Here is a 21192-nt window from a genome sequence, read left to right on the forward strand (position 1 = left end):
AAGTGGAAGCTAGGTGGAAATGGCGAAAGGAATGCACTGCCACACCAATCCTCCTCACCCTGTCCTGTGACCACCACCTGCCCCAAGTATAACATCGCCTGCGGTAGTCGCATTGGTCTGTACAACCACCTACAGACTCACCCTGAGAAGGGGAGAGAGTCATCCACATCTGCAAGGGGCCACCAATGATGATGATGAGCTTTGGAACTGAAAGAAGGCTGGACAATGTTATTTTTAATGACGACAGCGGAGGGTAAGAGGAATAAGTGACTCAGATGGAGGATACCCAAAACTAAAGACAAAAAGAGTACAAATTGTGGTAAAGGAACAATTGTTTTGTAAAATAGATGTGAACAGGAGAAAATAGATCAACTTCACATGACACAAGATGTGGTAAGTATAGGAGATGAGGACAGTAACCAAAATGGAAGATGGTGTTCATGCCCTAATGTTGAACCCACTGTTGAGACCTGAAGGTTGTTAAGGGTTTAACAGAAAAATCAGGTGTTGATTCTACAACTTGCATTGAGTTTTGCTGAAACATTGAACAAGGAGGAAGAAAGTCAGGACAGTATAGTGAATAGCTGACAAGAGATTTATATTTTCTTCCTGATGGGATGATGTTTTAATCTTTTCAGCTTGTTTCTCTCTCAGTGTTTTATAAAGTGTTTTCCAGAACTCACTTTCACAGACACATCTCCTTTCCCAATGACTCTCTTCAGTCCTCCCTTACCCCAGGGAAATTCTGACTGAAGTTCCATCCTTCACGTTTTAAACCCAAGGTTACAGGTATTTTTGAGACATCAATGGTTAGATTAAATTAGATTACTACAGTGTGGAAACAGGCCCTTCGGCCCAACAGGTCCACACCGACCCTCCAAAGAGCAACCCACCCAGACCCATTCCCCTACACCTAACACTACTGACAATTTAGCATGGCCAATTCACCTAACCCGCACATTTTTGGATTGTGGGAAGAAACCGGAGCAACCAGAGGAAACCCATGCAGACATGGGGAGAACGTGCAAACTCCACACAGACAGTTGCCTGAGGTGGGAATTGAACCTAGGTCTCTGGCACTGTGAGGCAGTAGTGCTAACCACTGTGCCACCGTGCCACTGTGCCGCCCACTTATTTTTCTTTTTTTTTCTGCTCCCGCCACATCCTGAGGTTCACACTCAGTGCTATGCTCTGCCATATGCACACTTTCTTACCTCCTGTCTCTGCGTCAGTGCCATCTCACACTAACTCAAAGCTGTACTGGTCTCCAGTTCCATTTCATCCTTTGTCTCATCCAACAATTTAATAAAAAACCTTTCCTCTTCCTTTCTCGTGTTAAAGAATGTGGGCCCCAAAAACAGAAACTGATGCCAACCTGGATTCCTCCTTCCCTCACCCTGGTTTCCATCTCTTCATTTCACTTCACTTCTTGTCATGTATTCACCAGAGCCACTGACCTTCCTCATTCTGATGCTGAATAATCTGTGCTCAGCAAAGGACATAGTTTTATACTTTTATTCTTGGCTTTATTGATGAATATTGGGCATGACATGAGGTTGAATTGCTGTAACATTGCCTTTGCCTCCATGCCCACTTCTTTGGACAAGAGACATCTCCGCCTCCACCACCCGCCCCCTCCCCCCGCCCTTCCAAGGACCCATCCACCCATCTCCATACAACCCGCTCTATCTGGTCTCTTACTTTCCACTTGATTTCTTCTTGGCAACTACTGTTGTGTCATCAGCCACCTTAATTTCTCTGCTCCTCTCACACACTCCAACCTGTCTCCCTCTGATCTTGCTGCATTCTATTCCCATCTGGTCTAACCCTGATTTTGTTATTAAACCTGCTGATAAGGGAGGCACTGTTGTCATAATGTCAATGAGTCTTACAGTAAGGAGACAAGCCCATTGGCCCATTGTGTCCAGGTTGCTCACTGAGTCCCATTCTCCAGCACTTGACTCATCTCATTGTGTGTCATGGTGTTTCAAGTGTTCATTTAAATACTACTTAAATGTTGTGATTTCCCTCTACTAAGCAGAAACATTTCTCCCTATCCACCCTATCTATACCCTTCATATTCTGGTACACTCACAATTTTGACCTAGTGAGAAAGTGGCATGGCTTGTATTGTCTCTTTACCTCTGTCTAGGATTTCCTAGACATTAACTGACCACTTAAGGGCAAGAACTTCGACTACGACCTTCCCACCTAGAATGTATCCCTGGTTGAGGCAGGAAGACAGTGAGGTTCAGGTACATCTCCATTCCACCTCGTCACATCCCCCTGCCCTCTCCAAGCTTAACACCAGCGAGAGCAGAAGATTTTGTGCAATTAGACTAAAAAATGTGGCATAAATAAAAACAATTTTTTTTGAGAAAATCCAAGCTATTTTTAAGTGAAGACACATTGCTGATTTCTTTCAGGCACGTTAAATGGTCAAACTCTTCAAACTTCTCAAAAGCCAAATCTGGGCATTGCAGATTTGTTCATTGCATGCATTTATGGCATCTTCCCTCATATTCCCAACAGTGCCCTGCCTGACTGATCCTAATGCTTTATTCAGGCATTTTGATCACAAAAAGGCTAGCATCACCCCATTAAAGTGGAAAGATCCTGGGTATAACTTACTTTTAAGAACCAGGCAATAGAAGCTGAGAGAGTTAACACTTGAGACAAGCTTTGATATGGTCTACATGCTACATGATAGACAATTAAAAGACAAACATTTTACCTTTTCTCCTTTGGGCCCAAAATCTCCTGGATCACCTTCCGGACCTAGCTCTCCCTGCCACACACAAAGGAAGAAATAAAGTACCCAGTTCTTCCTATAGAGGTGATCCCGTTATTTATCTGAAATTTTCAAACTTTATGTTCATATTTAGACATTTCAACACAATTAGGATGCATTTAACAAGATCAGATTTTCCAGGTTCAGTGAAAAATAGTTTTAACATGACATGGAAAATTAACATCAGACACAAAGCTCCAAAATGTCAAACAAAATGACAAACACTGAGAAATATTAATTTTTGTGTTGTGTCAAATCTAATGCAGCCATTTCAATTTAAATTAACCCTTGGCTGTTGGTTTTGGTCAAGATGTCATGATTTGGAGATGCCGGTGTTGGACTGGGGTGTACAAAGTTAAAAATCACACAACACCAGGTTATAGTCCAACAGGTTTAATTGGAAGCACTAGCTTTCGGAGCGACGCTCCTTCACCAGGTGATTGACAATCACCTGATGAAGGACCGTTACTCCGAAAGCTAGTGTGCTTCTAATTAAACCTGTTGGACTATAACCTGGTGTTGTGTGATTTTTAACCTTGGTCAAGATGGGTTTTAAAGTGGCAGGGTCCTGGAAATCCACCGGTTTGAGATCACAACGATAATGTTAGTACCCACCAGCAATGTTATGTGCTGGTCATAGGAAAGTCTGGGGATGGATGGAGATTCCTCACTTGCGCATTGATATTGGGAACTCTCTGGGTTTTGGGTTCTCAATGCATTTACACTGCCAGCTGCCAATCCTGCTTCTGCCAACTGAAAGCTCTCAAACAATCCCTGAAGTTAGAAAAGAATTTTAATATTTTGAATTGGGTTTTAGCTGGCATTTTGTGCTGCTATCACCAGAGTTCTGATAGAATTGCATTTGCAATACATCTTTCTTTGATGTCTAATTATTTACTTGTGGACATATTCTAAGACCATCATTCCTGTTTTCAGTACAACAAACTGACATTAACACAACTATTAGTCACATTAGATCCAGTCCTCAAGATGGTCGTAGTTTGCACAGAACTTTGAGCAATAAGGCCACAAGAAATAGGAGTGGAAGTAAGGCCATTTGGCCCATCAAATCCACTCTGCCATTCAATCATGGCTGAGGATGAAAGCCATCAAAGCTAATAAGTATGAAGATGAAAATTATCTTGGTTTCTGCAAAATTAATGAAAGCAAATTGGCAGTTTACATGGTACCCTGATGTGTTTCTTTTTCCCACTGAATTCAGAACACTAAGACATATGTTAAAAATTTACTTCTAAATGGATTTATTTAAGTCTGGGGAATGTCACTTCAGTGATTAGAATCAAGACCTACTCAAAAAGCAATTCAATATCTTTTGGAGGAAAAAAGTCAATCTTAAGAGGCAGATAACAGTGGATCAATCTTCCAAGAAACAGAGGTTGCTGGTCATCTTCCTATCGTGTTGATTTTATGGCCAGTACTCAAAGCCATCTCAAACATTTATTACCTTTTCTCCAGATTCTCCTCTCTCTCCTGGAGGTCCTGGTAATCCCTCAGCTCCTGCTTCTCCTTTAATCCCTGCTGGGCCAGGCATGCCGGGACTTCCTGGGGCACCCTTTGAAGCCAAACCAAATAAGGTTCAAGTAATATAGATATAATTGGAGAAATCCAGCAGGCCTAGCAACATTTGCAGACAGAAAGCAGAGTCAATGCTTTGCGACCCCTCTTCAGAAACTAGCATTCTTCTCCACCATCCACTGTTCTTTGTATTTTTTTTTGTTTATGTAATATGTTTATGATAAAGCAAAATGTAATAGACATACACATACAACTGTAGAAGTTAAACACAGCAGATTTTGTACGAGGTTATTTTCTTTGGAATTCGCATCCGTTTTGGATGGATTCAGCCCTGTGTAGTGTTTTGGAAATAGTTTCTGGCTATTCACCACTAGGCAATTTCCATGGACTAGCAAGTTAGAGGATCTGGACCATTCATTTCAGAAGCACTCAGGAAAAACAAGATGGTGTCTGAAAAAACACCCAAAGAACTGCAGATGCTGGAGACCTGAAGCAGTACTGCTGGAGGAACTCAGCAGGTCAGGCAGCATCTGTGAAAAGGAAAGAGAAGTAACATTTTGAATCCAATGACCCTTCTTCAAAAGTGATAGTGGTTAGGAAAAGATGGTATATATGCTGAAGAGAGTGAGGGTGAGGAGAGGGGGAAAGGAGTATGTGATGAATGAAGATGGACACCAGAGAAACAGAACAGCAGTACAGTTTTAGACTTACTAGTTGAACGAACGAACGACGGTGAATTCCTTACTAGAATGTACAGAAAAGCTACATAGACAGATCAGATCCTCAGTTACACAATAATCATCCAACGTCCACAAACAGTGTTGTATAAATGCACCAAATCACACTCCACAGCCCAGAACTCCACAAAAAAAGAAGAGGAACACCTATACAAAGTCTTTGCCAATCATGGTCACCCTAACAGCTTCATCTGCGGTTGGCTGGCACACAAACAGCCCCAAGAAGACACTGTGCCCCCAACACCTACCCTACCCTACCCTATATTAGAAACGTCTCAGAACTAACAACAAGACTTCTATGTCCTCTGGGAATAATAACAGCACACAAACGAACAGCCACACTTCATCAGTTCTATCCAGGACAAAATACCCCAAACCCAAAACATGCAGGACAAATGTGATATATATATATAAAATAAAACATGCAGCAATTGTGAGAAACATTGCAAAGGTCAAACAGGCAGTAAACTCGCCACCAGAATACATGAGCATCAGCTTGGAATGAAACAACATGACCAAATCTCCCCCATATCAAGGACACTAATTCAACCAGTACAACCTTGTGATACCGGGGCAGGCAATACAAAGACAAGCTCAGGAATTCTTGGAAGTCTGGTATTCTTCCACTGGTTCCATAATCAAACACATTGAAATAGACCCCATTTACAGACCGCTACATCACAAAACCAGAAGTATAACCACCCGCCACAACAGTATAAATTCGGGACAGATCACAACGGCAGCATTTCATCCAGAGGCTACACAGCACTGAAGGTGTCACCGAGGAGGGAAACAAAACATTTATAAGGAAATCAACCAGCTCAGCAAACTGAGCAACAACTTCAATAGTCAGGTAGACAAAGGGATGGATTATGGTGAGCCTAGAAGAAAGGAAAGTTCACCATTAGTTGGTGAAAATGGGTTGACCATGATGAAAGCAGCATTGCTGCTCACAATGTGGTCTCCTCAACGTTGAGAAGAAACACAGACTGGGTGACCTCTCTGGGGAACACCTATGTTCTGTCTACAAAAATGATCCTGAGCTTCTGGTTGCCTGCCTTTCCAACTCACTATTGTGTTCCCATGACAACATCTCTGTCTCAGGCCTGCTGCACTGCTTTGGCGAAGCTCAGCACAAGCTGGAAGAGCAACATTGCATTTTCCACTTGGTGACCCTGCAACCCTCAGGACTCTATATCTAGTTCAATAATTTGAGGACTTCAATGCCTTTTTCCAAATCTTTTACCCATCTTCACACACCGGGCCCTTATTACGACACTGCTCTTGTCACAGCCAACCCATTTTTAGCCATAATGTCATCAAATTATATCAATAATAAATTAATCTGGTTAATGTTATTACATAGCTGTACAATACAAAGGCTGACTGTACTTGGAAGCCAGTGTGAACAGAACAGCCAGTCTATCCTTCTGAGGTGAAGCATTAATTCTCATTAACATGTAACTACAGATTTACAATACGCCTGTGAGAAAAAAAATGACAAAAAAGGGGAAAACATCCATAAAAATTCCCACACAGTTACCTTGATCATGATTGACTATTGGAATAATAATGTGATAATTGGATTGACAATATCAAAAAAAGACATCAATGACAGCTTCAGTCGACAGATTACATAGCCACACTGTTCAGGAGCAAACCATTGGCTGGTGGTAGCATTTTCAACTTGGAGTCAGAAGAGGCAGTGCTTTCAAAACCTGCTTGAGACTGTCCTGGTAAATGAAGATGAGAGCTCCAGCTCTGAATACTGGGTGACATCCAATGGGGATGCTCATATCTGCTGGGATGTGGGAGCTGGATATGATTAGATTAGATTCCCTACAGTGTGGAAACAGGTTCTTCGGTCCAACAAGTGGCACTGTGGCTCAGTGGTAAGCACTGCTGCCTCATAGTGCTAGGACCTGGGTTCAATTCCAGCCTTGGGTGACAGTCTGTGTGGAGTTTGCACATTCTCTCCACGTCTGCATGGGTTTCCTGTAGGTGCTCCAATTTCGTTCCACGATCCAAAGATATCTAGGTTAGATAAATTGCCCATGGCATTCAAGGATGTGCAGGTTAGGTGCATTGGTTAGGCATAAATGTAGGATGATAGAGTCTGGGGTGGGTTACTCTTGGGGCAACAGGTGGTTCAGTGGTTAGCACTGCCGCTTCACAGCACCACAGACCCAGGTTCGATTCAGCCTTGCTCAACTGTCTGTGTGGAGTTTGCACATTCTCCCCATGTCTGCGTGGGTTTCCTCTAGTTTCCTCCCACAGTCCAAAGACATGGAGGTCAGGTGAATTGGTCATGCTAAATTGCCCATTGTGTTAGTCAGGGGTAAAAGTAGGGGAATGGGTCTGGGTGGGTTACTCCTCGGAGGTTCGGTGTGGATGTTTGGAGCTGAAGGGCCTGTTTCCACACTGTAGGGAATCTAAACTAATCTAAGTCCCTCTGACTAAAGCACGTACCACTATGGGTAATTTAGCATGGCCAATCCACCTGATCTGCACGTCTTTGGACAGTGGGAGAAAACTGGAGCACCTGGAAGAAACCCACACAGACATGGGGAGAATGTGTAAACTCCACACAGACAGACAGTCTCAGGAGGCTCGAATTGAACCCAGGTCCCTGGCACTGTGAGGCCGCAGTGCTAACCACTGAGCCAGCTTGCCGCAGCCCCATACAGCTCACCATGCTGCACTGATGATGACAGCTGTGGAAGTAGTATTCATTCACATTATGGCTTTTGAATACTTTGCTGAAAAATGTGTTGCTGGAAATGCGCAGCAGGTCAGGCAGCATCCAAGGAGCAGGAGAATCGACGTTTCGGGCATAAGCCCTTCTTCAGGAATCCTGAAGATTCCTGAAAACGTCGATTCTCCTGCTCCTTGGATGCTGCCTGACCTGCTGCGCTTTTCCAGCAACACATTTTTTCAGCTCCGATCCCTAACATCTACAGTCCTCACTTTCTCCTTTTGAATACTTTCTCCTTTTCACATTATTGTCCAAGGGAAAATGTTTGAAGATGTGAAAGTAATACCCAGAATTGTCAAGGAAGTAGAGAAATCACACTCAATAAGTATACATTTAAAATCCTGACCTGTTCTCCCTTCCTTCCAGCAGGGCCTCCTTCACCTGCACTCCCAGGTACACCCTATAACAGAGAAACAATGACAGTATTGCTACAATAACGTCTGTGAATGCAAGTGCCTTTTTAGAACCTCAAAGCAGAATCTGCAAATGGTTAAAGTTCTAGGCTGCATATTGAGAAATGTTTTGCCTGTGATGTCTCCTCCGGGGATGAAAATGTCCACTTGGTGGCACAGTGGGTTTTCTTACTAACGTGGTTGATCACACATTCTTCTGCATCATCCTTTCACCACATATTGCATGCCTCAGCCAAAATGTATCATTTTGTCTTGCTATCAAGCTGTTTAAATTTATATGGAAAAACAGTACATTTTATGATTGCACACTTTCATTCCAACACCCACCACTTTGTATCTAACAAAGGAGGGTGTTGAGTTTTATGTATGATTAATTAAAGTAAGGGCAAATAATAATTTAGAAGCGCAACTCCCTGCGTTACATCTGGGAAATCAAGTGATGAAAGTTAAAAATTAAGTTTAAAACCAAGATCAAGAAAACATTTTTATGAAGCAATATGCTGAGCTATTTGCTCTGAATATTTGGACTGAATATCGAAGAGATTTCATTCCACATTTTCTTTAATTACACCCTTAGATACAATTATTTTAATTAACTACTTAAATCCCACAAATACATCTTTCAGCAAATATGAATATGAACGTAAAATCATTATATCCCAAAAACACTATTTAACAAAAAGAAATCTTCTCACTATTTGCTTTCATTTGCTTTATACGACTTGACTTGACTTCAGATGTATGCGAATTCTAATTCTTATATGATATGTAACTATCTTTCTGTACATTTTCAGCATCTCCGCAAATTCCTAGAATCAAAATCCACATTGACATCCACACCTATTTCCTCAGTGTTTGTTCATACTTGCAGCAGTTTAACTCCCAGCGGCAAGATCTCAACCCACTGATGGGCGAAGGTCCCACTGTCAGCTTGTTTAAGTCAACTGCAAAGTAATATGGATGTGGGGTGGCTTGTGGCATTGTGGGGCTTCGGGGGTATGCCTACAAGTTATTAGTCATTGATCTCTCACCTGTGGGCTGACTCTGTTACATTCTGTTATTCTCTGTTAACATGTCTTCTTACTCTAGCCTCTCACCTTCTCTTTCTCTAGTTGCTATCTGTTGCTTTCTGTCAACTTTTTACCTTTTTACTCTAGCTTCTTAATGTTCTAAGGCACCGAATATTACATGTCGTGTTCCCTTATCAAGTTAGAAAATGCATTACCTCTGAACATATTAACTAAGTTATGAAATTTAAAAAATCAAATGAATGATGAAAGTTCAAACATACATATTACTCAGAGGTTTTCTTTGAATGTTTGGTTAAAGATGGTTAAAGCATATCTGGGCTGCAGTGTCACTATCCAGTCTATTTTTCCTTTTTGACAGTCTTTGTTAACCATGGATGACTCATCCTTCTCATGAATCCTTCTTTTGACTTGAATTTTTGTTGACCATTATGAAATATCTTCTTAATTTTCTGCTGCTTCTCATCTAATGACCTTCTTTTAGTCTATTTTTCCTGCCACCGGTGGATAACTTTTCCTTCATACCTCTGTAATTGTCCTTATTTAAATTGTGGGCACTGGTTTAAGACCTGAGTTGCTCTCCCTCAGACTGAATTTGAAATTCTACTATGTTATGATCCCTAATCCTTACAGCATACTTAACCATGAGATCTTCCTATTAGTTCCAGCTCATTACTAATGCCTCGATCTACAATAGCCTGTTTCAGTTAGATTGTGTACTGTGCTGTTCTAAGAATCAATTCCTGAGGTATCCCATGTTATCATTGGACTTCTGATCTTTCCAACCAAAATGCAGAATAAAATCACCCAAGTACTGTTCTATCACAATTCCATTTTTCCTGATTTATTCTTTGCCCTAAAGTGAGGCAACTCTTTGGGAGCTTATTGACAACTTTGACCCTTTTTTTCTTTCCCTTTCTATCCTTTATTTCTACACAAACTGATTCCACATCATGATCTATTACACTTAAATTGCTACTCTACATGGCAGATGACAAACAATGACGGTGCCAACACTGGCTTTTAATTCCAGATTTTACAAATTGAATTTACATTTTAACAGATGACACCCTGAGTTTTGATCTCATATCGTCGGAGAATTATTCTCGGCCTCTGGATTACTAGCCCAGCCATTTACCAATACATCACCATCATATTGTCTCCTCACATTATGAGTGATATGATTTGTTTGGGAAAGCAGCAAGGTGTGTGGGGACTGTCATGATACATAAGAAAGAAAATGGACAGTCACTTGTGAAAAGTCTGAGGCCCAATGCAGCATAAACACTTTAGTTAGTCATGGAGAATCATGGACAGGCTATGGAGCAGATCTCTAGGTAAGTGCTGCTGCAAACAGGGGGAGGATTCATCATTCCTTTTAGATTTGACTCTTTTGGGGGCCTCTAAGAGACTGCTCTATTCTAGAATGTGAAGAGAAACTGCTGGACAAATTAATTTGCAGCCGGTATTTATATGTGAAATCAATGTATCTTAATAGCCCATCTTAATAGTATCTTATAGTATCTTAATAGTATCTTACTGGCTTTAATAAATAGCATAACTGCACCGTACAAAAGTGAACATTTCTTTATTTTACTTGTGATAACCATGTCATAATTCAAAGCTAAGTTTTCTTTTGATCAGACATCTTCTACTTTATTTTGCAATTGGAAAATCAAGAAAAAGTAATAATTACCTGCTCCCCATCCAGTCCTGCTACACCAGCATCTCCTATTGGGCCCATTTCACCCTAAATTTAAAATCAATGGGAAGAGGAATGTTTCCAAATCAATTGCAATGTATTAAAAACTTGGATTATTTTTAACTAGCATTGCACAAGAAGAATATTAATTGCTAAAATATTGTAGGTTCTTTATACCCAAGCAAAGCCTGGATAGTATAAATGCATACCTTCAGAAATTGTTGCACACTGCAGTATGAAAGATTTACCTTCTCCCCCTTTTGTCCAAGAGGTCCTTCAGGTCCAACAGCTCCTTCTCTTCCCTGAAAAAGTAATAAGTTACAGGACACAATTTGTTAATTCCATGTCAATGTGGTTAACTATGTAAATTCAGAGGGCATTGATTGTGTTGTTATTTGAGCAGATTTCAGCAAGTAAGTAAAATAGATCAGTCGGCACTTATTAACATTGCAATGTGCTGGAGTTAGGAAGTATATACTTGTAATATTTCACTCTGAATAAACCTAAACTGAGTAAAGATTGACTCATGTTTCATCCTTCACCAGTTGTGCTTCCTTTATTCTCTTGTGGAATGTGGGTTGTGATGGCAGGCCAATGTTTATCACGTGTCCCTAGTTGCCCTTGAGAAGGTGGCGGTGAGCTGTTGTCTTGAACTGAGGTATCTTTGTGCTGTCAGTAGACCCACAATACCATTAATTCCAGGATTTTGACCCAGTGACAGTGAAGGAACAGCAGCGAAGTATTTTCAAGTCAAGATGGTGTTGGCTTGGAGGGGAACTCAAAGGTGATGGTGTTCCCATGTATCTGTCACTTTTGTCCTTCTAGATGGAATTGGCAGTAGGTTTGGAAGGTGCTGCCTGAGGATCTTGGGTGAATTTCTGTAGGTCATCATGTAGATAGTACACACTATTGCTTTTGAACCCTGGTGGTGGTGGGAATGGATGCTTGTGGATGTAGTGCCATTCAAATTGGCTGTTTTGTCCTGGATGGTGTCAAGCTTCTTGAGTGTTGTTGGAGCTGCACTCATCCAGGCAATGGGGAGTATTCCCATTATACTCCTGACTTGTCCCTCATAGATCTTGGACCGGGCTTTGGGGATTCAGGAGGTGAGTTACGTGCTGCAACATTCCTAGCCTCTGACCTGCTCTTGCTGTCACTATATTTATATAGTGAGTCCAGTTGAGTTTTTGGACAGTAGTAACCTCCAGGATGTGGATAGTGTGGATTCAGTGATGGTAATACCATTGAATGTCAAGGAGTGCTGGTTAAATTGTCTCCTATTGGACATAGTCATTGTCTGGCATTTGTGTGGCATGAATGTTACTTGCCACTTGTCAATCCAAGCCTGGATATTGTCCAGACCTTGTTGCGTTTGAACTTGGGCTGCTTCAGCATCTGAGGAGTCACAAGTGGTGCCAAATATTGCGCAATCATTGGCAAACATCTTCACTTCTGACCTTATGATAGAGGGAGGGTCATTGTTGAAGCAGCTGAAGATGTTTGGGTTTAGGACACTACCGTGAGGAACTCCTGCAGAAGTGTCCTAGAGCTGAGATGACTGATCTTCAACAACCACCACCATCTTCCTATGTGCTAAAAAAGTCTCCAACCACCAGACAGTTTACCCCTGATTCCCAATGATTCCAGTCCATATGCTATATGCGGTCGCCTGAATGTCAAGAGTAGGCACTCTCACTTCCCCTCCAGAATTCGGCTCTTTGTCCATGTTTGATCCATGGCTGCAATTAGGTCAGGAGCTGAGTGGTACCGGGTAAAATGCAAAATGGGTGTCACATTATTACTGAGCAAGTGCTGCTTGCTGTTGAAGAAGCCACCTTTCATCACTTTACTGATGATCGAGAGCAGGGACAGCAATCCGGCGGGTTGGACTTGTCCTGTTTCTTATATACAGGAACATACCTGGGCAACGTTCCACATTGATAATTCGATGCCAGTGGAGATCTTGACTGGGGAGCAGCAAGCTCTGGAGCACAAGTCTTGAATACTATTGCCAGAAAATTGTCAGGGCCCATAGCCTTCGCAGTATCCAGTGCCTCCAAACGTTCCTTGATGTCACATGGAGTGAACTGAATTACTTGAAGACTGGTAGCTGTGATGCTGAGACACACTGGAGGAGGCTGAGATGGATCATCCACTGAGCACTTCTGGTTGTAGATTGCTACGAATGCTTCAGCCTTAATGTTTGCACTAATGTGTTGGGCTCTACCCTCATTGAGGATGGGGATATTTGTCAAACCTTCTCCAATGAGTTGTTCAATTGTCCACCACCATTCACATCTGTCATGAGAATAACACTACTTTCCAATAGACTGAAATATTGAAGATGTTTAAAAATATTTAAAAGAAAAAAAAAGAGAAAATATTGTAAATCAATATCAATCATTGTGACCTGAAATTGTCCAGCCCAGTCTGATGGGATGAAGGTTTCTTTTCTCACCTGGATGTTCATATACTACTGGAAATGACATTGAATAATCTCAACTGCATTACCTGTATTGCCCCACGGCACGTTACTGGGCAGAGTAAAGAAGGACATACTTTGCATCTGGTGATAGACAATAATCTTGAATGTCAAATTTGTAAAAAAAAACTCTATAAGGTCCTTCGTAAACATTCTTTATACGGTAACTGTTTCATTTTATGGGCAGTTTATGACTAATTCTGCTCCCTCGATATGTTTTCAAATGACAATTTACACTCATTCTCCAGTAAAGTACAACAAAGTCCATGCTTTCATAAAAAACTGATGAAAAAAATGCAGTTCTCCATTTTTATGAGTACAGATAGATTCTCAAGTACAATTATGCAATTTCAATTTAAATTTTAAAAAAATGTTTTGTGATTTCCACATGAAAGAATTGAAACTATCATGGTATTCGAACAGATGAAAGACTCAACAAACAATCAAGCTATTTTCAATGTATAATTTCAGTTCCATCACACTGTAAACTTTTTCTATAAATTCTGTCTTACAATTGTGTCTTCCACAACCACCTGATGAAGGAGCGGTGTTCTGAAAGCTAGTGCTTCCAATTAAACCAGTTGGACTATAACCTGGTAGTGTGTGATTTTTAACTTTATATTAGAGATGTTCACCTGTTCAATTTAACAAGATAGCACTTTTGTAAAAGAGGTACAATCAAATCCATATGAAGAAAATGAGGTAGATTACTGGAAAAAAAAACATACCTATGCTTAGCTAACAGTCTATTGTCTGCTATAAATCTCAGTCACAGAAGCATTCAAGTTTTTAAAAATTGATGATTCCTTTTTGAGGCCATTTGCAATAACATGCAATTGCAAACAGGCCTATTGGAAGGATTTAATTTGTATTAAATATCTTTAATTAAACCAATGACTTTTCTATTCTAAAACATACTTTATATCCAGGGCTTCCACTGAGGCCTGTTGCTCCAGCTGGTCCTTGGTCACCTGGTGGTCCCATCTTGCCAAAAGCACCATGTTTCCCTGGGTTTCCAGGTTGACCCTGAAGATAATATATGGAGGTTAGACAAATTACAGAAAATCACAATTGCTTATAGTTTGGGCCTCTCAAGACAGTGCCCATAAATAGAAGGTGAGACCTGTGTTATTTCTTTTTGAATTAATCCTTGGAAAATGGACCTTCCTGGCACAGCCAAAACTTAATGTCCACCCCTAGATGGCCAATAAAATGATAATATAGCTAGGCCATTTCTGGTGTAGCGAAGCTTCAACATGTTAGTAAGGGACTAAACCACATCCATACACCAGGTTTCCTTCTGTAGTGATTGGAACCAGTTGGATCTTATTGAGTATGAGATCCTTGATTGGGGCCATTAACCTGGGCCAATCAAGGAGCCCTGGCTGACCAATCTAAGCAGGGGATTCAGAATCTTCTCATTTCAGGGACTGACTCTGAGCTGGCTGGCTGCAGTCAGCGTACTGTGCACAAGTAAATAAAAGGGTGACTTGTTGATGGGATACCAACCTCTGTACAGTTATTTCACCTTCTCTTAAGAGAATCAGTGAAATGAAGTAAGAATCATCTTTGGCATAGAAACACAGAGCCTTACACTGCAGATGGAAACCTTGGTTTCTGTGCTGATGGAAGAAGAACCACCATTCTAATCCCACTTTTTAACTCTTTGTCCATACTCTTAGGATAAGGACACTTCAAGCACATTTTACAGCCATAGAGTCATAGAGATGTACAGCACGGAAACAGACTCTTTGGTCCAATTCGTCTATGCTGACCAGATATCCGAAATAAACGTAGTCCTATTTGCCAGCACTTGGCCCATTTCACTCTAAATCCTTCCTATTCATATACCAATCAAGATGTTTTTTAAACGTTATAATTGTTCCAGCCTCCACCAATTCTCCTGGTAGATCATGCCATACACCCACCACACACTGCATGAAAAAGTTGCCTCTTAGGTCCCTTTGGGGAGAAAGTGAGGTCTGCAGCTGCTGGAGATCAGAGCTGAAAATGTGTTGCTGGAAAAGCGCAGCAGGTCAGGCAGTATCCAAGGAGCAGGAGAGTCGACGTTTCGGGCATAAGCCCTTCATCAGGAATGAGGAATGTGTGTCCAGCAGGCTAAGATAAAAGGTAGGGAGGAGGGACTTGGGGAAAGGGCGATGGAGATGTGATAGGTGGAAGGAGGTCAAGGTGAGGGTGATAGGCCGGAGTGGGGTGGGGGCGGAGAGGTCAGGAAGAAGATTGCAGGTTAGGAAGGCGGTGTTGAGTTCGAGGGATTCGACTGAGACAAGGTGGGGGGAGGGGAAATGAGGAAACTGGAGAAATTTGAGTTCATCCCTTGTGGTTGGAGGGTTCCCAGGCGGAAGATGAGGCGCTCTTCCTCCAACCGTCGTGTTGTTATGGTCTGGCGATGGAGGAGTCCAAGGACCTGCATGTCCTTGGTGGAGTGGGAGGGGGAGTTAAAGTGTTGAGCAAAGGGGCAGTTGGGTTGGTTGGTCCGGGTGTCCCAGAGGTGTTCTCTGAAACATTCCGCAAGTAGGCGGCCTGTCTCCCCAATATAGAGGAGGCCACATCGGGTGCAGCGGATGCAATAGATGATGTGTGTGGAGGTGCAGGTGAATTTGTGGTGGATATGGAAGGATCCTTTGGGGCCTTGGAGAGAAGTAAGGGGGGAGGTGTGGGCGCAAGTTTTGCATTTCTTGCGGTTGCAGGGGAAGGTGCCGGGAGTGGAGGTTGGGTTGGTGGGGGGTGTGGACCTGACGAGGGAGTCACGGAGGGAGTGGTCTTTTCAGAACGCTGATAGGGGAGGGGAGGAAAATATATCCCTGGTGGTGGGGTCCGTTTGGAGGTGGCGGAAATGACGCGGATGATACGCTGTATACGGAGGTTGGTGAGAACCAGTGGGGTTCTATCCTGGTGGTGGTTGGAGGGGCGGGACTCAAGGCGGAGGAACAGGAAATGGAGGAGATGCGGTGGAGGGCATCGTCGATCACGTCTGGGGGGAGTCTGTGGTCCTTGAAGAAGGAGGCCATCTGGGCTGTACGGTATTGGAACTGGTCCTCCTGGGAGCAGATACAGCGGAGACGAAGGAATTGGGAATATGGGATGGCATTTTTACAGGGGGCAGGGTGGGAGGAGGTGTAGTCTAGGTAGCTGTGGGAGTCAGTCGGTTTATAGTGGATGTCTGTGTTGATTCCGTCGCCCGAGATAGAAATGGAAAGGTCTAGGAAGGGGAGGGAGGAGTCTGAGACGGTCCAGGTGAATTTGAGGTCGGGGTGGAAGGTGTTGGTAAAGTGGATGAACTGTTCAACCTCCCCGTGGGAGCACGAGGCAGCGCCGATACAGTCATCGATGTAGCGGAGGAAAAGGTGGGGGGTGGTGCCAGGGTAGTTGCGGAAGATGGACTGTTCCACATATCCTACGAAGAGACAGGCATAGCTGGGGCCCATGCGGGTGCCCATGGCAACTCCTTTAGTTTGGAGGAAGTGGGAGGATTGGAAAGAAAAGTTGTTCACGGTGAGGACCAGTTCAGTCAGTCGAAGGAGGGTGTCAGTGGAAGGGTGCTGGTTTGTACGGCAGGATAGGAAGAAGCGGAGGGCTTTGAGTCCTTCGTGATGGGGGATGGAGGTGTACATGGACTGGATGTCCACCGTGAAGATAAGGCGTTGGGGACCGGGGAAACGAAAATCATGGGGGAGGTGAAGGGCGCGGGTGGTGTCCCGAACGTAGGTGGGGAGTTCTTAGACTAAGGGGGACAGGACCGTGTCGAGGTATGCGGAGATGAGTTCGGTGGGTCAGGAGCAGGCTGAGACAATGGGTTGGCCGGGGCAGTCAGGTTTGTGGATTTTGGGCAGGAGGTAGAAATGGGCGGTGCGGGGTTGTGGGACTATGAGGTTGGAGGCCGCGGATGGGAGATCCCCTGAGGCGATGAGGTTATGGATGGTCTGGGAGATGATGGTTTGGTGGTGGGAGGTGGGGTCATGGTCAAGGGGGCAGTAGGAGGAGGTGTCCGCGAGCTGGCGTTTAGCCTCAGTGGTGTAAAGGTCGGTGCGCCAAACTACTACCGCGCCTCCCTTGTCCGCCGGTTTGATGGTGAGGTTGGGGTTGGAGCGGAGGGAGTGGAGGGCTGCACGTTGCGAGGGTGAGAGCTTGGAGTGGGTAAGAGGGGTGGACAGGTTGAGTCGGTTAATGTCGCGGCGGCAGTTGGCTATAAAGAGATCGAGGCCGGGTAAGAGGCCAGCACGGGGTGTCCAGGTGGATGGGGTGTGTTGGAGGCGGGAGGTCCCTTTTAAATTTTTCCTGATTCTCAGTACCATTGTTTGTGGAATAAGTACTCCTCAGCTCTTTCTATCAATTCTTTTTTGATCTATGTCCCCTTCTTGTTGACTTCTCTGCTCAAGGAAATAGGTTATTTCTGTGAACTCTATCTTGGCACCTCAATTAGATTTCCCCTCAGTCTTCTGTTCCAATCCATCCATTGGCAATCTGGCAGTTTCATGGTTTATTGACAATATTTGATTTCCAGTATTTTAGAAATGAATTCCGATTCTCTCAACCATGGTTCGATGCTAATCAATGTTTTTTGCATGACTGCAAAGTATTTTGTCTCGCAGCAAAGATACTTGCAAAGTTCCACTGTTCGCAATTCACAGAACTACTGACATATCACTTTATAGTTACAAAACAGCTACAACAAATAGAGACAGGTACATGCATCTAAGTATACCCAACTGCAACCATAAGTTTCTATGTTCATAGTTTATTTTTTTCATTTGTCATTTTATTTCCTGTACTTTATAGGCACATTTTTTATTCATAGGACGTAGGTATCACTTTCCAGGCCAACATTTTATTGCCCACACTTAAATGCCTAGAAGAAAGTGAGGACTGAATTGCTGGAGGGTCAGAGTTGAAAAACGTGGTGCTGGAAAAGCACAGCAGGTCAGGCAGCATCTGAGCAGCATTACTTGCCGAGAGGGCAGTGAAGAGTCGGCTACATTGTTATGAGTCCAGATAAGGAAGCATGGCAGATTTCCTTCCCTAAAGGGCATTAGTGAACCACCTGGGTAATCTGACAAATGAGAGAGGTTACATGATTAACATTAGGCAAACTCTTTATTCCAGGTTCATATTGAATTCAAATCTCACCATGCTACTTCAGTGATATCACCACCAACATCATCACTACCTCCCCTAGTCTTGTCTGCATACAGGCAGATCTAAATTGCTCAGTGTTCAAGTGACAACCATAACAATAAAGTGACAGAAATGCCATTCTCCTTTAACTCATTTGTAGCACTTTCATCTCTGGGTCAGACAGGTAAAGATTCGAAGTTTAGTTCAGGACTTGTGTACATTGTCTAAACACAGTGTGGTGCTGAGCATAAAAGATTATTGATCTTTCAAATTAGATGTAATTAAGGCAGAACCTTCCTGGCAGCTCAAGTTTAAAGATTCCATGATGCTATTTTCAGAGCAGCCTTACCAACATCAACTAAAGCAGATCATTTGTTTATTCACTTCAGTATAAAGACGTGGCCCTCTGCTGGTATCAGATGGGCTACCAAGTTTGCCCAACTAATTGCAGCATTTGCATTTCAAATAGTTAATTGAGTAGGGAGCACTTTCGAGTTTTGATGAACGCAGTAAAATGCAAATTCTAATGAAATAATGCAGACTTCTTTAACTGTGGAATTGGTATTACTTTAACATATAAAGGGGACACGGATGAGTATAAAATACTAAGGTTAATTATATATCCACTTCATAACTGCAAATTATGTAGAGATGACTTACAGGAAGCCCCTTTAATCCTTTCGGGCCTGGATCTCCCATTCTGCCCTGAAAGTGCAAAGAAAAATATTTTCAAATAGAACATCATAATTTTCAATAAGAACAGAGTGAACAAAAAATGTCTCACTTGAACTGACAATTTGATTTCCTGCAAAATAAAATGCGTCTTGCTACTGAGGTGGTACATTATTCTTGAAGTTGAAGAGTCACAGAATGGTGGAACAGGAATTTGCAACAAAAAGCTCTTCATGATTCTTTCTTAAAATGAAAATGTGAAGGTGAACCACCTTAAAGGTAAGAGGAGAGACAACAAAGGAAAAGTTTCTGCTGATCACCAGTATTCCCCTCTCATTAGTAATCAAAAAATTATCAGAGCATCGAAGGAGAGCTGGTATCTCGCATGCCATCCCAGCCAAACAGCTATACAAAGTGCAGAAGGAGCAAAAATGTAATAAATAGGAAAACATGTAAAAGAAGTGTGAAGGTAAAATTGCATTCTACCAATAATGTATGAAATTGATCAAGTCAATAGTGTGTGCTTCTTTCCAGGTCATTTATTATATTGGCATTTCTGGCTACATGTATTGGACATTTGGCAGTACAAAAATGGGGTGTTTTAACATGGATTGATCCATCACTACGTATAGAATCCTTAGTTGATTAGTCCATAATGATTCTGCCTCACATGAGCTTTGGGCATTAAGGCTTGATCTTAAACTTGTTGGAGGTTGGTGCCCCTACACTGAGTGTGGCTAGGTACCTCTGCCTTATCTAAGAGGGACTATCATCTGGCACTCTGAAATTCCAATAACCTTTTTTATTTACATACTGTCGTACAGAATACTGATTTTTGCGCTATAGCTCCGCAGTAGTTATTTTGTTATTTCTTCTCAGAGTCTTAATAGCATGTGGTTGCTGATATCACATCAGTGTATACATCATTGCATCAATATAAATATTCTCATTATACTCTATTACCTGCCAAATTTTTCTCGACATTTATGTAACAATTTTTATGTTATTTATAAAAATGACAAATAGCAGTAGCCCCAAAACAGATCCTTGTGGTACACCATTAGTAATTGAACTACAGGATGAACGTTTGTCATCAACCACCACCCTTTTCTTTTTTCAACTCGCCAAATTCTGATTCAAACCACCAAATCACCCTCAATCCCATTCCTACATATTTTCTGCAATAGCCTACTATGGGGAACCTTATCAAATGTCTTACTGAAATCCATATACACCACATTAACTGCTTTACCCTCATTCACCTGTTTGGTCACCTTCTCAAAGAACTCAATAAGGTTTGTGAGGCACAATCTATCCTTCACAAACTGTGCTGACTATCGCTAAGCAAATTATTATTTTCTAGATGATTATAATCCTTTCCAACACTTTACGTACAACCAAAGTAAGGCTCACTGGTCTATAATCACCAGGATTATCTCTACTCCCCTTCTTGACATTTGCTACCCTCCAGTCTATTCCTGAAAACAATGATGACATAAAGATCAAAGCCAAAGACTCTGCAATCTCCTCCTTAGTTTGCCAGAGAATCCTATACCCTCTAGTTCTGGACTCCCCCCACCCAGGGAAAATACCTTGTCTTTTTACCCTCTCCACGTCCGCCATGATTTTATAAACCTCAATAAGGTCACCCTTCAGCCTCCAACGCTCCAGGGAAAACAACCCCAGCCTATTCACCCTCTCCAACCCTGGCCACATCCTTGCAATGTTTTTCTGATCCTTTCAAATTTCACAACATTCGTCTATAGGAGGGAGACCAGAATGGTACACAACATTCGAAGAGTGGCCTAACCAATGTCTTCTTGAACTTCCTGTAACATCTTCAAATTAAAAGTTGATGAAAAATTAATCATGACTGAGAAGCATGTTTCCACCTCTTCAGTAAGTACTCAATCCTCAGCTTCTTCAGGTTTATCTACTGC

At 42.4% G+C, this 21192-nt stretch overlaps 1 protein-coding gene across 1 annotated transcript in view; it reads right to left on the minus strand.

Moving 5' to 3' along the window:
* Nucleotides 1-21192, minus strand: part of LOC132825649 (collagen alpha-1(XI) chain-like) — an 80765-nt gene that overhangs the window by 49531 nt on the left and 10042 nt on the right. Inside the window, exons 6-12 of the mRNA XM_060841018.1 lie at nucleotides 19241-19285; nucleotides 14363-14470; nucleotides 11211-11264; nucleotides 10957-11010; nucleotides 8166-8219; nucleotides 4257-4364; nucleotides 2735-2788 (exon numbers count right to left, since the gene is read on the minus strand). Of these exons, the coding sequence (XP_060697001.1) occupies nucleotides 2735-2788; nucleotides 4257-4364; nucleotides 8166-8219; nucleotides 10957-11010; nucleotides 11211-11264; nucleotides 14363-14470; nucleotides 19241-19285 (477 nt within the window). The remainder of the gene's footprint in view (nucleotides 1-2734; nucleotides 2789-4256; nucleotides 4365-8165; nucleotides 8220-10956; nucleotides 11011-11210; nucleotides 11265-14362; nucleotides 14471-19240; nucleotides 19286-21192) is intronic.

This window comes from Hemiscyllium ocellatum, chromosome 21, assembly GCF_020745735.1.
Source record: "Hemiscyllium ocellatum isolate sHemOce1 chromosome 21, sHemOce1.pat.X.cur, whole genome shotgun sequence".
In the NCBI taxonomy this organism is placed as follows: Eukaryota; Metazoa; Chordata; class Chondrichthyes; order Orectolobiformes; family Hemiscylliidae; genus Hemiscyllium; species Hemiscyllium ocellatum.